This window comes from Ochotona curzoniae, unplaced genomic scaffold, assembly GCF_017591425.1.
Source record: "Ochotona curzoniae isolate NIBS_2020 unplaced genomic scaffold, NIBS_Ocur_1.0 contig_1274, whole genome shotgun sequence".
Taxonomy (NCBI): domain Eukaryota; kingdom Metazoa; phylum Chordata; class Mammalia; order Lagomorpha; family Ochotonidae; genus Ochotona; species Ochotona curzoniae.
The window spans coordinates 26,039,943-26,054,958 of record NW_024465023.1 but is presented as its reverse complement, the minus strand read 5'-3'; the positions used below and the strand labels follow the sequence as shown (position 1 = coordinate 26,054,958).

The following is a 15,016-nucleotide window of genomic DNA, read 5'->3' as shown; positions in this document are numbered from 1 at the left end:
ATGCCAGCGTTGCAAGCAACTTATCCCACTGTACCACACATGCCGGCCCTTGAAGATAACTTTAAGAAGAATTCCAATATAGTAATAAAGTATGTAAAAGGAGAAAGTCTAAATGAGGTTTTCAGATAAATTCTTGGAGCTATCTATCTTCTTCCCTATAGGTGGAACTGTAGACATTGTGGAAAGTGAGCCAGAAAATGATCATGGAGTTGAGCTACTTGATCAGAACAACAGTATTCGTGTTCCTAGGGAAAAGATGGTTTATATGACTGTCAACGACTCTCAACAAGAAGATGAAGATTTAAGTAAGTGGGTGGCATTTTTGTAGGGGAAAAAAGATTTTTACAGCTCTTTTTTAAAAATCGTCACTATTTGAAGGAAACAAATAGCATTATTTTAGATATTATCATGCTGCCATATTCTCAGGGACGTCTCAGTGACTATGTGTTTAGAATATGGCCTTAACAGCAGTTATAGTGAAAGCCAAGAAATAAATGTTCAGTCAACAAATATCTTTTATGTAGTTACTACATGAAAGCTGCACTAGGTTTGTAATATTTTTTCCTTTTTTCTATTTAATCTTTTTAAAAGATTTATTTTAGTTAATTGAAAGGCAGAGTTACTAAGAGAGGGAGAAAGAGAAGTTTTCCATCTGCTGGTGCACTCCCTAAATGGCTACAATGGCTGAGGCTGGACCAGGATGAAGCCAGGAGCCAGCAGCTTTTGGGTCTTCCACGTGGGTGCAGGGACCCAAAGACTTGAGTCCTCCTTCACTGTCTTCCCAGGTGTATTAGCAAGGAACTGGATGACAAGTGGAGCAGCCAGGACTGCTGGCGCCCGTATAGGATGCCGGTGCTATAGACTGTGTTGTAACCCACTGCAACACCAGGCCCTTTTCTTTTTATTTATTAATTTTGCATAAAAATATATTTGCTGTGATCTCTGTAAACCTGGTCACAACGATTTTTATGCTCTTCTATTTGTAGATGTTGCTGAAATTGCTGATGAAGTCTATATGGAAGTGATTGTAGGAGAGGAGGATGCTGCAGCTGCCGCTGCAGCCGTACATGAACAGCAAATAGATGACAATGAAATCAAAACCTTTATGCCAATTGCATGGGCAGCGGCTTATGGTAAGTCACAGAGCAGCTAAAGATTGATTGAGCTGGTCTTAGAACACTCAGTTCATGATTGGAAAACATTTTCTGTGGTTTTAGATTTCAGAAATCTCAGATACTAATAACCTGTAAGGATTATTTGATTTGCACAAGAGCAGAAGAAGCCTATAAAAGTCTACTCTATGTCTTTATTTGTAACAAGAATTTCCTTCATGTGTATATTATGTAGAAGGAAGTACTGTGAGAAATACACAGGCTTTCAAGCTCAAAGTTTTCTTGATTATATGTGACCCATGACTTTACAGTTTTGGGAGACAATGAGAGAATCCATGGGGCAAAATGCGAAATGTTTTTATTAGCTTTGAAAACTAGGCATTCCCTATGGTCTCACTATATGATAAATGTGCTCATAAAACCCATTACCTAGAGTGAGAACTTTCTGTCATTCATGAGTATCATGGCTTACTTTTCATTGTTGTAATTAAGAAAGAATTCCTAATTCTTTATAATTTATAATACTGTATAATTTTGTTTTTTAATGCACATTGTTAGGTAATAATTCTGATGGAATTGAAAACCGGAATGGCACTGCCAGTGCCCTCTTGCACATAGATGAGTCTGCTGGCCTCGGCAGACTGGCTAAACAAAAACCAAAGAAAAGGAGAAGACCTGATTCCAGGCAGTACCAAACAGGTGAGGGCACACATGTTCCAAGGCACAGTGAGTTTTCAGATGAAACCCTAGAATGTATTCACAGGGGTGTAGCAATGGCATTTTAGCTACTAGGCCACTTGTATCTTCTGTGTATTGAATTTGAGAATATAATTTTCAGAATACAGTGATATTCATGAATGATTGATTTAGGAAAAAAAAATAGATCAGCTATGGATGAAGAAAATTGAAAACGGGTGATTTTTATGGAAATGAAAAAAATGATACAAGCATTAGCTTATATATTTAACAAATCCAATTATGTCAGTTTAAAGCAGACATAATTTACCGAGCGACAGGTTAAGTACTTCATGTAACATAATTCCTTGTCTATTTGTGTTACTGATTCGCATATTAAGAATTCATGGCTGTATTTAGTCTTTACTGTAAATTAGCATAAATTGTGGTTTTTGGAATAACCAAATCAGACATTTTGATTGCAGACTTTTTTTTTTTCCCAAGATTTATTTGAAAGGTAAAGTGACAGGTACTTTGAGAGAGAAGTTCTGCCAACTGGTTCCCTGAATAGTCAGTGGCCAGGGGGCTGAGCCGTAGCCAGGAGCCAGGAACTCTATCATCCATGTGTCCTGGCTGGATGGCAGGGGCCCAAGCATTTGGGCCATCTTTTGCTGCTTTCCCAAGCACGTTAATGGGGAACTGGATCAGAAGTAGAGCAGTCATAACCCGAACTGGTGTCCATATGGGATGCTGGTGTCCCAGGTGGCAGCTTAATTTGCACCACAACACCAGCCCCGTGATTACAAATTTTATAAATAATTGCCCACAGGTTGCTAAATTGATGCAGGTTTAAATATTACTTGATAGAAGTTATATATCTACTCATTAATTTTATTAATCTGGAGGGAGCAAGTTGTTACAGTTCTACTGAATGATGTTTCCAGACAAATTGCTCTTCCTAACTAAGTGGCTGTGTTTCATATGTGGAAAAATGGTAAAAGGAGTGTTAATAGCAAATAGCTTAACTTAGGAATCTGGCTAATATTGTTCAGGGCACTTGAAGAAATCAAAACAGTGCTTGGTGTGATCATTCATGCACCCTTTTTTTCCTTTCTTAGCAATAATTATTGGCCCTGATGGACATCCCCTGACTGTCTATCCTTGCATGATTTGTGGAAAGAAGTTTAAGTCCAGAGGTTTCTTGAAAAGGCACATGAAAAACCATCCTGAGCACCTTACCAAGAAGAAGTACCGCTGTACTGACTGTGACTACACTACCAACAAGAAGATAAGTTTACACAACCACATGGAAAGTCACAAGCTGACCAGCAAGACGGAGAAAACCATCGAATGTGATGAGTGTGGAAAGCATTTCTCTCATGCTGGGGCTTTGTTTACTCACAAAATGGTGCATAAGGAAAAAGGAGCCAACAAAATGCACAAGTGCAAATTCTGTGAATATGAGACAGCTGAACAAGGGTTATTGAATCGCCACCTTTTGGCAGTCCACAGCAAGAACTTTCCTCACATTTGTGTGGAGTGTGGTAAAGGCTTCCGTCATCCATCAGAGCTCAAAAAGCACATGCGAATCCATACTGGTGAGAAGCCATACCAATGCCAGTACTGCGAATACAGGTCTGCAGACTCTTCTAACTTGAAAACGCATGTGAAAACTAAACATAGTAAAGAGATGCCATTCAAATGTGACATTTGTCTCCTGACATTTTCGGATACCAAAGAGGTACAGCAACATGCTCTTATCCACCAAGAAAGCAAAACACACCAGTGTTTGCATTGCGACCATAAGAGTTCGAACTCAAGTGACTTGAAACGACACATTATCTCAGTTCACACAAAGGACTACCCCCATAAGTGTGACATGTGTGATAAAGGCTTTCACCGGCCTTCAGAACTCAAGAAACACGTGGCTGCCCACAAGGGTAAAAAAATGCACCAGTGTAGACATTGTGACTTTAAGATTGCAGATCCATTTGTTCTAAGCCGCCATATTCTCTCAGTTCACACAAAGGATCTTCCGTTTAGGTGTAAGAGATGTAGAAAGGGATTTAGACAACAGAATGAGCTTAAAAAGCATATGAAGACACACAGTGGCAGGAAAGTGTATCAGTGTGAGTACTGTGAGTATAGCACTACAGACGCCTCCGGCTTTAAACGGCACGTCATTTCCATTCACACAAAAGACTATCCGCACCGATGTGAGTACTGCAAGAAAGGGTTCCGAAGACCTTCCGAGAAGAACCAGCACATTATGCGACATCATAAAGAAGTTGGCCTGCCCTGATGATACTTCTACGGAGATACTGGCCTTGAAGAAGAAAGTTAATTTTAAAGCCAATTAGTGTCGTTCACATATAATACTGTATATTGATTTACGCTGTGTACAAATAGAGTTAATGCTTCTAGTTGACTTGGTTTTTTACATTTTGTTCAGTAGTGTGTTCTGAATTCTATTCAGTTTGTTTAATAATTGGGGAAAAGCAGCAACAAACCTGTTGCTTTTAATAAAATAATCCCTGATTCTATACTGAATTTTTCTATCTTAGAAGTTTTATATTTATTTAAATATTTACCTTGCTTATCTTGATGGTACTCTTCTAAGACCATTTAATTAACTTGAGGTAACTTTAGATTGGTAATTCTGAAAGTTTTCATGTTGATTCGTCCCCCCCCCCGCCCCCTGGATTTCTCACAATGGAATTGTCAGCGGCATCTACTAATATCAATGGGAGATTTTACAGTCAGGTCTAGCTCTCATAACATGGAAATCCTTTACTTGTCTTAATATTTTCAGATCATACAGCAGTGAAGTTTCCATTTGAGCTTTTGTGTCCCTGGCTTCGCTGAGTACAGAACAGTGGCTGGGTTCGTGTTTACTTTTCATTTTGTTCAGCAGACAAAATACACTTTTGCCTTTCTTTGGACTATTTACATCTTTTGTCAGTGTAGTAAGCTTTTAGAAAACCTTTTTGAGCAATTTGGCTTGCTCCTGTTGTAATTTGATTCTTCTGTCTGTGCTGCTTTGTCTTGGAATGGTTGTGTGCTATAATGAGACTTACCGAGGATTGCATTTTGGAATCTGCTAGAGGTAATTCCTGGCTCATAGAATCTTTTGCAACTTTATATATGTAAATGTACCCTGATTTATATATATACACGCATATATATATATAACACATGTATCTGTGTGTATCGCTTATTTTACATATTTAAACACACAACCCCCAAGTAGTAGTTGTTTAAAATCTATAATGAAAAGTATTAAACTTACAGTAACATGAAAGATCCAGGGATGCATGAGAGAGCATTTTGTAAGTCATGCTCTTCAGAGAGACTACTCAGGTGAAGAATTAGAAGGAAAATAAGGACACTAGTATTTTTAAAGAGTAAAGGTATTTTCTTTTAAATATCTTTGGTAATTGAAAAATAGAAGTTAATACGTTTCTAGATAGAATGTTTTCGTACAATTTCAGCTCCATGCCTTTATATTTTTTTGAAAAGCTAATGAGTATCCAGCTGTAACTCCTTCAGTTCTCTCTGACAAGCCTGAGAGAGAGAATTCTGTCTCACTAAGTGAGGGAGACAGAGAGAGAGAGAAAGAGATGGCTCTAAGGACCAGAGAACTGGTGCTAATTACAAGTTACACTTGGCAAATGCAGCCTGCTGTGTTTCACAGTTAAGGTTAGCAAACTTTAAACACCTTTAAAACACTCAAGTTGGCTTTGATTAGAAGATGAAGGTGGGTTTCAAGTGTATAAGGAAAGTCTGAGGCCTTATTTGGAACATCACCAAGTCTTTGACAGTTCTGTTTTTCTTTGTGAGTTGGCATCTTTAACAGATAGGCCTGAATCAGTTATAAATTCGTAGAATGATCTGTTGATTAGAATTTGGTTAAGATGACTTGGAGAACAGGATAGTTTTGGGAGGAGTCCCTTAGATTGGCTGTTGGCACACATGTATCTGGCGCATCATGGGAGATTTAGAAATTTTCTTCCCACTTGATAGCTGCCTTGCCACCTCATCATGGTGCTCCATCCATTTGTGCCATTAGGCTCTTACATCACATCTTTCTCTTTGCCATCCATATTTGTATTCAAGAGATGTATTTTTAGAGTTAGAAATCCAAATATTTGATGTTTGGCAAGCTTCTAAAGTGCTGGATTGATTAAGTATGATTCTAAGTCAGGTTTTTTTAGGCTGTTTATGAACTCCAGCCTAAGTGCCAGTTAAAGTCAAGGCATTGGTTTTCCCCAGCCTATCCTATAGGGAATTCCTCTGCCTCCTTGGCCCCCATTCAAGCTTTTTTTTCTTTGATGTAGTTAATTTACAGCTATATGAGTCATTGCCCCACATTCTTGAAAGTTCTGTTTTTTTGTGAAAACCTTTCAAATCTCCCTTAATTTTTATTTTCCCCAGAAATGATATAAAAGAAGACACTTGAAGTAGAAATTTATTAATTTTAAACATCTGTACACATTCAGAAAATGTAAATGATTGGGTCGTTTATATATTTTTAAATAAACTGAAAGATAACATAACACTTTACATACTTTATATTTCTCTTATGTAATCTGGAATCCTACCACAGTTCTTTTCTTTTTAAAGCACAACATTGAAACCTTTAAAAGGTATTTAAGGGTTTGGTCAAGTGAATATGAAATGTATCTGTCTGTATAAAGAGAAAATGAAATTGTAGTCACTGTTATGTACTGACATTAGTTACAACCTAGTTTTAATTCTTAAAACAATTTTGATTAGCAAAGCTAAAAAATGGATGTTTCAGTTAAATGTTTTAAAGAGGTACAGATTTTTACAAGGACATAATATAAGTTATTGTTCTGTAGAAATATTAAATATTGTATGACCCTCCCTCTGTATACTTTGTATAAAAATACATAAAAAGAAAATCATATAGGGATGTGTGACATTATTGTAATTGTGTACTTGAGAATAACGTGCAAAAATAAAAATCAGATATTTTCCTGTTAATAAATGTTTAGTCTATTTGATACCAATACTAAGTTAATGCTTTTTCTTAAAAAAAATGTACAGTTTTTGTAAACCTAATAAGCATCAAAAGCATTCGATTATTTTCACCCCTTTTCTTAATTCCTTTTATGCAGCAGTGGAATGCAAAATGCTTGATTGCTTTGAATTTTGTGACTTGGATGCAAATACTGATAATATTTCAGTCCTGTGAATTTGCAAGTAATATTGCAGAGAAGTTAAGAGGTGATTGGTGAGTCCTTTGATGAGCATGTCCTTAACTGATTTTTTTTCTTTTTATAAAGGATTTATTTTATTAGCATCTCCAATCCCCTAGAGATAAAATTACCCATGCATGAAGTGTTTTTGAGAGCACTTAAGAATAAATTTCCAAATCCACAGTGCACTTACTCAGAGGGGGCTGCCCCATTTCCACTGCAAAAGTCTTTCCTTGAGTTATCTCCTTGTGCCCAGTTCAGAGGGCACCAGAGGATGCTAATAGCACTAGATGATGGTGGTTGTCCTAGTAAAAATCCGAAGTTAAGTAGAAGTTATCAGGAGTCCAGATAGGTTTCACCACTACTGATTTCAAAGATGAGATTATGCATAGTTTGTCACCTGTAGGAACAAGTGTTTGTCTGATGGTTGAAACAATAAGTAATCAAAATGTTAGGGAAATGACCAAGAGAATGTGGAATCATTTCATGATGAAAATCTGGGCTGGCAAATGACAGGTGATCCCAGACAGATAACGTGCTACTCTGTTTTGCTGATAATCTCAATGTTGCTTACACGTTTTAGGATTTCTATAAGGAAAAGCATGACCATTCTGATATTTCAGGGCAGTAATTTTCAGTGTTGCTTGGTAGCACTGGCAGCATTGATTGCTTGGAACTTTGTTAAAGATGCGAATTCTCACCCCTGCCCAGTCTTGCTGTTTTGGGAGACAAGGCATGGGGCATTACAAAATACAGGTTTTAACATGTCCTTCAAGTGATTTAATGCATGCTCAAGTTTGAAAAACACTATTTTCGAGCACTTGAGGAGCTTAAAAAGATTACAGCTGCAACGTTTTGTGTGATAGACAAGAAAATCACAGAAACAAGTAACTAGAGCAGTGAAGGTAAATAGGATGCAGACACTTCCTGCCTTGGCTTTATTTACCCTTTTTAATATGTAGCCTACCAGTCAATACATATATCTGTCAGTGCACATGTAAATAGCCTGTACTTCCTAAACCTTGTATGGCCTTTCCATAGTCACGTTCGTCAAAGGTAAACAGAACTCGGAGAAAGATTCAGCTAGTAAAAGAAGGACTGAAAAAGACTGGTGTATTTGTGTGTGAGTGTGTAACTGGCCCAGGGTTAATTCATTTCTAGAAAGCCACTTTGCCACAATTCTACAGCTTTTTAGATAAGGTCAAAATTAAGTTTGCCCTATGAATTTTGTTTTATCTTGCTTCGTGTATATATTGTTTGGCTTTTTCATAAAAATAATTCTTGGATTTGTTATATATTGTTCCTGTTATTTTTGACATCCTTGCTATTGTAAATAAATTCCTATTTTGTTTTAAGTTACCCTAGTGGAGTGTTGGCTATAGACAAAGGCATACACACAAATGCACGCTTGCACACACAGAAATGAGGACAAATGCACACTTGCACACATAGAAATGAGGAAACTTCAGTCACGATTCCCCAGTTATTACAAGCTGGAAATGATTTACTGCTTCAATAGTTCAGCACTTCTAGCAACAAGGAAAGCATCACTTTAGGGCATAGGAATAACATCTATGCCTACTTGGATTTTAAAATAATTTTTTGACCTTTCATGATGTAAAAATTCATCAAATTTGAGGCCAAAATCTACGATTATTTTCCCCTGATTTTGCCTATTCTGTTGGTCTGTCATGTTCCTTCTATCGCTGATATTGGTGAGTACAAAGGATTTGGAAGGTTAGTAGCCTGCTGATAGTGTAAAGCTACTGGGATACATTGGTATTGGAAATTTTAGGAATTCTGGATGGCATTTAGTTATGTGTATTACCCAGAAATACCTGAACACATTGACTAAAACAGCTGTTATCTAGTCTTATAATTCCAAGAAAGGGCTGTTTCTGCTTGTCCTCCATACTGGCATTTGGTTTTACATGCACAAGCTGTTTATTTTTGTCTGAGATTCTTTGAAATAAGGGCAGCTGCTTGCTGCAAGCCACCTCTTGGAGTTTGGGAGCTTTTCATTAGGTTTGCCCCTGTAACACTGTAACCACATTGAAAATAGACACAAGAACCCATCAAATGAGTATGTGATTTATTCTGGTAAAAGCTAGATTGGAAAACTGAGCAGCTGAAATGAATATCATCTCCAATTTGTTTTCCCCCAATGTAGATGCATTCAGTCCCTGGAAGGTGTGGGGCCCACCTTCCACATTACATGCCTCAGAGACTAGTTGGTCTCTCACCACAGAAATGGAGTGGCCTCCGTAACTCTTCTGGGCTGAGACGCAGGAAGCCAGAGAGGAGTTCTCTAGTACCATCTTAATAAAGGTTAGTCTAATTCTGGCTTGCCCTCTGATAGAAGTACTAGCAATAGGTGACATTTCCGCCTTTAGCCTTGTGCATTTGTTTTATCCATACTGATTTTTACTTTTCAAGTAGTGATTATGACATAGTTTCAAGGTTTTTTTTCTCTCTTTAACTGTTCAGAAAGATACCTTTTAGGGGTAGGCATTTAGCACAGTGGTTTAAGTTGCCGCTTGGGTTGCCCACATCAAGTACGAAGTATTTGGTTTGTGTTCCCTGCTGCTCTACTTCTGCTCTAGCTTCCTGCTAATGCACAACTGAGGAAGCAGCAGATGATAATCCAGGTACTTGGGCCTCTATAATGCGGGTGGCAGACTGGGATGGAGCTTTAGGTTTTCAGTCTTGGCCTGGCCCGGCCCTGGCTGTTGTGGCATTTGGGAAAGATATTTCTTCTGCTTTCTAAATCAAGTAGAAAAGTAAGTTTGATTTACTTACTATACAAAGATAAAAATCTTAAAAGTTATTTTCATTGCATGCTTTCATTTAAAAATTGGAAAAATAATCACCCACCCACAATTTCCCTCCTTTAATAGTAGTGTTCTCTTCCAATCTTACTTGCTACATGTGTTTTATCATGTTTTGTGATCATATCCATAATATGTAATTTTTAAATATCAAGTGTATTTCTGTATCATTTAGTAGTCTCTAGACATTCTTTTCAGTGCATATTTTTTTAAAGAATATGAAAAGTTTAGAATCCTACAAAAAAACCTTCCTGCCCTAACTCATTATTGTGCTTTGAAGATACCTCTACTTAGTTTGTACTTTTTTAGATTGTTTTCAGTTGCAAAATACATGTTATTGTATTAGGTGTACCATACAAAGGAAGTACAAGGACAAATTTAATGATCTTACCCTTAAATTTCCTCCACACCAATACTAGTATTGATCCGCAGTATTGATCTCATGGTTAACAGATTGTACAGCTTCCCTCTGTGCTTGGCAACCTCTGAGAGTGGAGCTCACAGTTTTCAAGCTCCTCAGGTGACTGTGATGTCCAGCCATGGTTGAGACCCACTCTTCTTTATTTGCATTTTATTATTGAGATAGCTACACAATATAATCATTTTTAAAAATTTTATTTGCTCTTTTATGTCTCTTGAGTTTCTGGTTATATTCCTGTTCTCATCTTAAATGTATTTTGTTTTTGCTCATACTTTTTTTTTTTTAAGATTTATTCACCTTTGTTGGAAAGGCAGATCTACAGAGAGGAGAGACAGAAAGATCCTCTCTCCACTGGTTCACTCCCCAAATGGCTGCAGTGGCTGGAGCTGAGCTAATCTGAAGCCAGCAGCCAGGAGCTTCTTCTAGGACTCCTATGTGGGTGCAGAATTCCAAGGCTTTGGGCTATCCTCAACGTCTTTCCCAGGCCACAAGCAGGGAGCTGGATGGGAAGTGGAGCTGTCAGGATACAAACTGGCACTCACACGGGCTCTTGGCACGTGCAAGACCAGCATTTAGCCACTGGGCCATTGTGTCAGGCCCCGCTCATACTTTTTATTTTTTAAAAATATTTATTTTAGTTGGAAAGGCAGAGTATTGAAAAGAGCCAGAAATAGCTTCTATCTGCTGGTTCACTCCCCACATGGCTGCAGTGACTGGAGCTGAACTGGTCTGAAGCCAAGGGCCAGGAGCTTTAAGGTCTCCCTTGTAGGTGCAGGATCCCAAGTCTTTGGACTGTCCTCTGCTGCCTTTCCAGGTCACAAGCAGGCAGCTGGATTGGAAGTAGAGCAGCAGGCACATGAATCAATGCCCATAAGGGTTACTAATATTTGGAGGTCGAGGATTAGTCAATTGAGCCATCATGCTGGTCCCTTTTATTACTATTTCTTTTTTAAGATTTAGTCTCATATTTTTACGATGTATTTTTATTGGCCTCCTTATGCGTGCAAGGTGAGGACTTTAGCCGATAGGCTACTACACCAGGCCCAGTCTCATGTTTCTTTAAATAGGTTTTCAGAAGTTTAGCTATTTTATAGGCATTATCAAAGAAATTACTCCTAATTTTGTTTGTTCTTTGTCATTTTTTATTTCCATTCCAATTCTTTTTTGTTAGTTTTTCTATTCCGGTTTATTAATACTTGGCATAGTTTTGTTTCTTTTTAAAGGAAATATTTGAAAGCTGTATATTTTCTTTGGTATGCAACTTTAACTCTGTCCCATTGCTTAATGAATTGTTCTCTTTCATAACTCTTTAGGTAGTTTAACTTTGTCTTTGCAGTAGTGTTTAACTTCCGAGTATAAGTATTGTTTATTTAGTATTGATCTCTAGTTTCATTAGTTTGGTTTTCAAAATATTGCCTTGTATAACCTCTAATTTCTTGGATTCTTTAAAGGCTTTCTTTATGAGTGTTATAGGATGAGCTTTCTAAAAATAAAATAGACAAAGTTGATGTTGATAATACTATTCAGATATTTTGTATCATATTATTTTTTGAACCACATTTTTTAGACTATCTGAATTTTTGAACTTTGAGAAAAAGTATTAAAGTATCCCACTATAAATTTGTTTTATCCAGTTTACTTATATCTAAAGTTTTTCATTTATGAATGTTGTTTCTATAGTTTTTGTTACATAGATGTTTGACAAATCTTTGATTATACCTTATACAAAACATTCATTTTTAACCTCTGTAACGTATTTGATTTTGAATTTTGCTTTGTGTGGTGTTTTCTCTATTTCAACAATTTTTTTTTTTACAAATTTTCAGTCATGTTTTCATAACTAGACATGAATATACACTGCAGTATTGCTGCTGCTGTTTCTTCCCCATTTCATCACTCCCCATTTGATACCTTTGTGTTGAATAAATTGTCACTCCATTTATACCTCATGTTTGTTGGCTGTATCTGATGTGTATGTATATATTTTTTCTGAGGCCTCGATTATCCCCAAACTTCTGTTACATTTGCCTTGACAATTGAGATCTTCGTTGGGAAGTAAGTACTTTTGGGTACAGTCTCTTTTCTTTGACATTTACAGATGCTTTTTGACAGTTTTTCAATTTGGGAGTTTTGAGAAGTCTTACACTAGTGTATTTTAACCCTTTGTCTATGTTGCCTCTACTTTTGTTTCCTGAACATGATCGTAGTTTTGGTTTGTTTTTAGAATTAAGAAAACTCAGTAGGGTATACCTAGGTATCTATGTGTATGTATTATTTCTTTTAATCCTTTCTGGAATCTTACTTTTTTTTTTTTCTGATGTCTCCAGCTGAAGGAAATTTTTTCTTAAAAAATGTTAAGGTTTTGTTTATTTATTTGTTTATTTATTTTGAAGACAAAGTTACAGAGGAGTAGAGAGAGAGAGAGAGACCTTCCATCTGCTAGTTTACTCCCAAAATGATCACAATGGCCAGAGTTGGGTTGTTCTGAATCCAAGAGCCGGGAGCTTCATCTGGGTCAGCCACATTGGTGTAGGAATCCAAGGACTTGGGCCATCCTCAGTTGTTTTTCCAGGGAGCTAGATGGGAAGTGGAGTAGCTGGGACACGAACCAGTAGCCACATGGATGCCAGTGCCACACCTGGCAGCTTAACCTATTACACCACAGTGCCGGCCCCAGAAATTTTCTTTCTTCATGTGTGTAATTGTTACTTCTCTGACATTATACTTCATTGGACATTGTTACTGTACATGTACAGTCCTTGGATTTGTTTTGTCGCAAAATGTTACCCTAGCTTGTGATCATTATTATATGGAAAAGTTCACTGTTAAAATCCAGTGCTTCTGTATTATTTTTCCCCAGTGGAAGAAACCAGCCAGTTTCACAGAATAATAGCATTGAGTATCCCCTTTGCTTCAAATTTAGATACAAGTCAAGGAACATGTGAGAAGTGTTAGAGCTTACAGCTAGTGTTCTTCCTCAGGCATATATATATATATATATATATAAAATATTAGATTTAATATAATATATATATTAGGTTTATTTATTTTCATTGGAAACGTAGTATGTACAGACAAAATGAGACAAAGATTTTGCATTTGCTGGTTCACTCCCCAAGTGGCCACATCGGCAACAGCTGAGTTGGCAGCTTCTTCCCAATCTCCCGTGTGGGCACAGCAGCCCCAAGGCCTTGGACCATCCTCCATTGCTTTTCCATACCACAAGCAGGGAGCTGGATCAGAAGTAGAATAGACAGCACATGGACTGGCACCCATGTGAGATGCTGGTGCTTGGAGGTGTAGGATTAGCCTGCTGAGTCATCCCGCCACCCCGTATAAATACTGTTAAGCTAATGAAAGTGATACTGTTGGGCCCCGCGTGGTAGCCTAATAGTTAAAGTCCTCATCTTGCATGTGCAGGAATCCCATATGGGCACCAATTTGTAACCCAGTAGCCCTGCTTACCATCCAGCTCCCTGGGTGCTGCCTGGGAAAGCAGTACAGGACAGCCCAAAGCCTTGGGACTCTGTGTCTGTGTGGGAGAATCGGAAGAGGTTCCGGACTCCTGGCTTTGGATTGGCTCAGCTCCAGCCATTGCAGTCACTTGGGGAGTGAATCAGAGGATGGAAAATCTTCCTCTCTGTTTCTCCTCCTCTCTGTTTATTTGACTTTCCAATAAAAATAAGTAAATAGAAAAAAAAAGTGAGAGTGTTGTTATAGCAGACAGGTTTTTGTTTGTTTGTTATTTTATTTGAAAGTTAGAAACAGAGTTCTTTCATCTGCTGGTTCTCTCCCTAAATGGCTGTTATTGCCAGAGCTGGGCTGGTCCAAAGCCAGGAGCCAAGAGCTTCTTTTGGTCTCCCACACGTGTGCAGGGGCTCAAGGTGGTGAGCCCTCCTCCAGTGCTTTCCCAGGCCACAAGCAGGGAGCTGGAAGTAGAGCAGCTGAACTTGAATCGGCAACCAAATGGGATGCTGGCACCACAGGTGAAGGATAAGCCGTTATGCCATCGTGTTAGTCCCAAACTTCACCCACATCTCTTATAATACCAAGCTTTATTTCAAAATTGTATTCTTCACCAGTTAAATTGGGAAACCTTGAGTTTTGGTGAGAATTTATAGCAATGTATGAGAATTCCCATTAATACATGTTCTCCCAAGTAATAAAAATTTTACCAGTGTTGTGTTTGTAAAATAGTATTTCATTAGAGCTAAATATTTCAAGATTTTTTTTGACAGCTATTGGAAATGGGATTGTTGTCTTGATAGTTTTACACATAATTTGCTATTGGTATATAACAAAACTAATGACTTTTGTATGTTGAGTGTGTAGCCTTCAACTTTACTGAATTTCCTTGTCCTAATAGTTTTTAGATAGAGTCTTTGGAATTTTTCCTTTTTAAAAAAGATTTATTTATTTTTATTGGAAAGGCAGATTTTACAGAGAAAAGGAAAGAGAGAGATCTTCCATCTGCTGGATCACTTCTCAAGTGGTCACAATGACCGGAGGGAGCTGAGCCAATCTGAAACCAGGAGCCTGGAGCATCCTCCTGGCCTCCCACGTGGGTGTAGGGTCCCAAGGCTTTGGGCCATTCTCTACTGCTTTCCCAGGCTGCAAGCAGGGAGCTGGAAGGGAAGTGGAGCAGCTGGGATTAGAACCAGAGCCCATATAAGATGCCTGTGCTTGGAGGTGGAGGATTAGTCAGTTAAGGCAATGTTTCTGCCCCATGGGGATTTTATACACACACACACATCATCA

At 37.9% G+C, this 15,016-nt stretch overlaps 1 protein-coding gene across 4 annotated transcripts in view; it reads left to right on the top strand.

Annotated features, from left to right (window-relative positions):
- Positions 1-9,194, top strand: part of ZFX (zinc finger protein X-linked) — a 41,593-nt gene extending 32,399 nt beyond the window's left edge. For 3 of the 4 annotated variants that reach the window (XM_041000194.1, XM_041000185.1, XM_041000182.1), the window contains 4 exons: positions 162-305; positions 987-1,133; positions 1,671-1,811; positions 2,906-9,194. In XM_041000194.1, coding sequence (XP_040856128.1) covers positions 162-305; positions 987-1,133; positions 1,671-1,811; positions 2,906-4,089 — 1,616 coding nt within the window. In that variant the 3' untranslated portion in view covers positions 4,090-9,194. The remainder of the gene's footprint in view (positions 1-161; positions 306-986; positions 1,134-1,670; positions 1,812-2,905) is intronic. The other variant, XM_041000183.1, reaches the window with a different exon arrangement.
- The last annotated feature ends 5,822 nt before the right edge of the window (positions 9,195-15,016 follow it).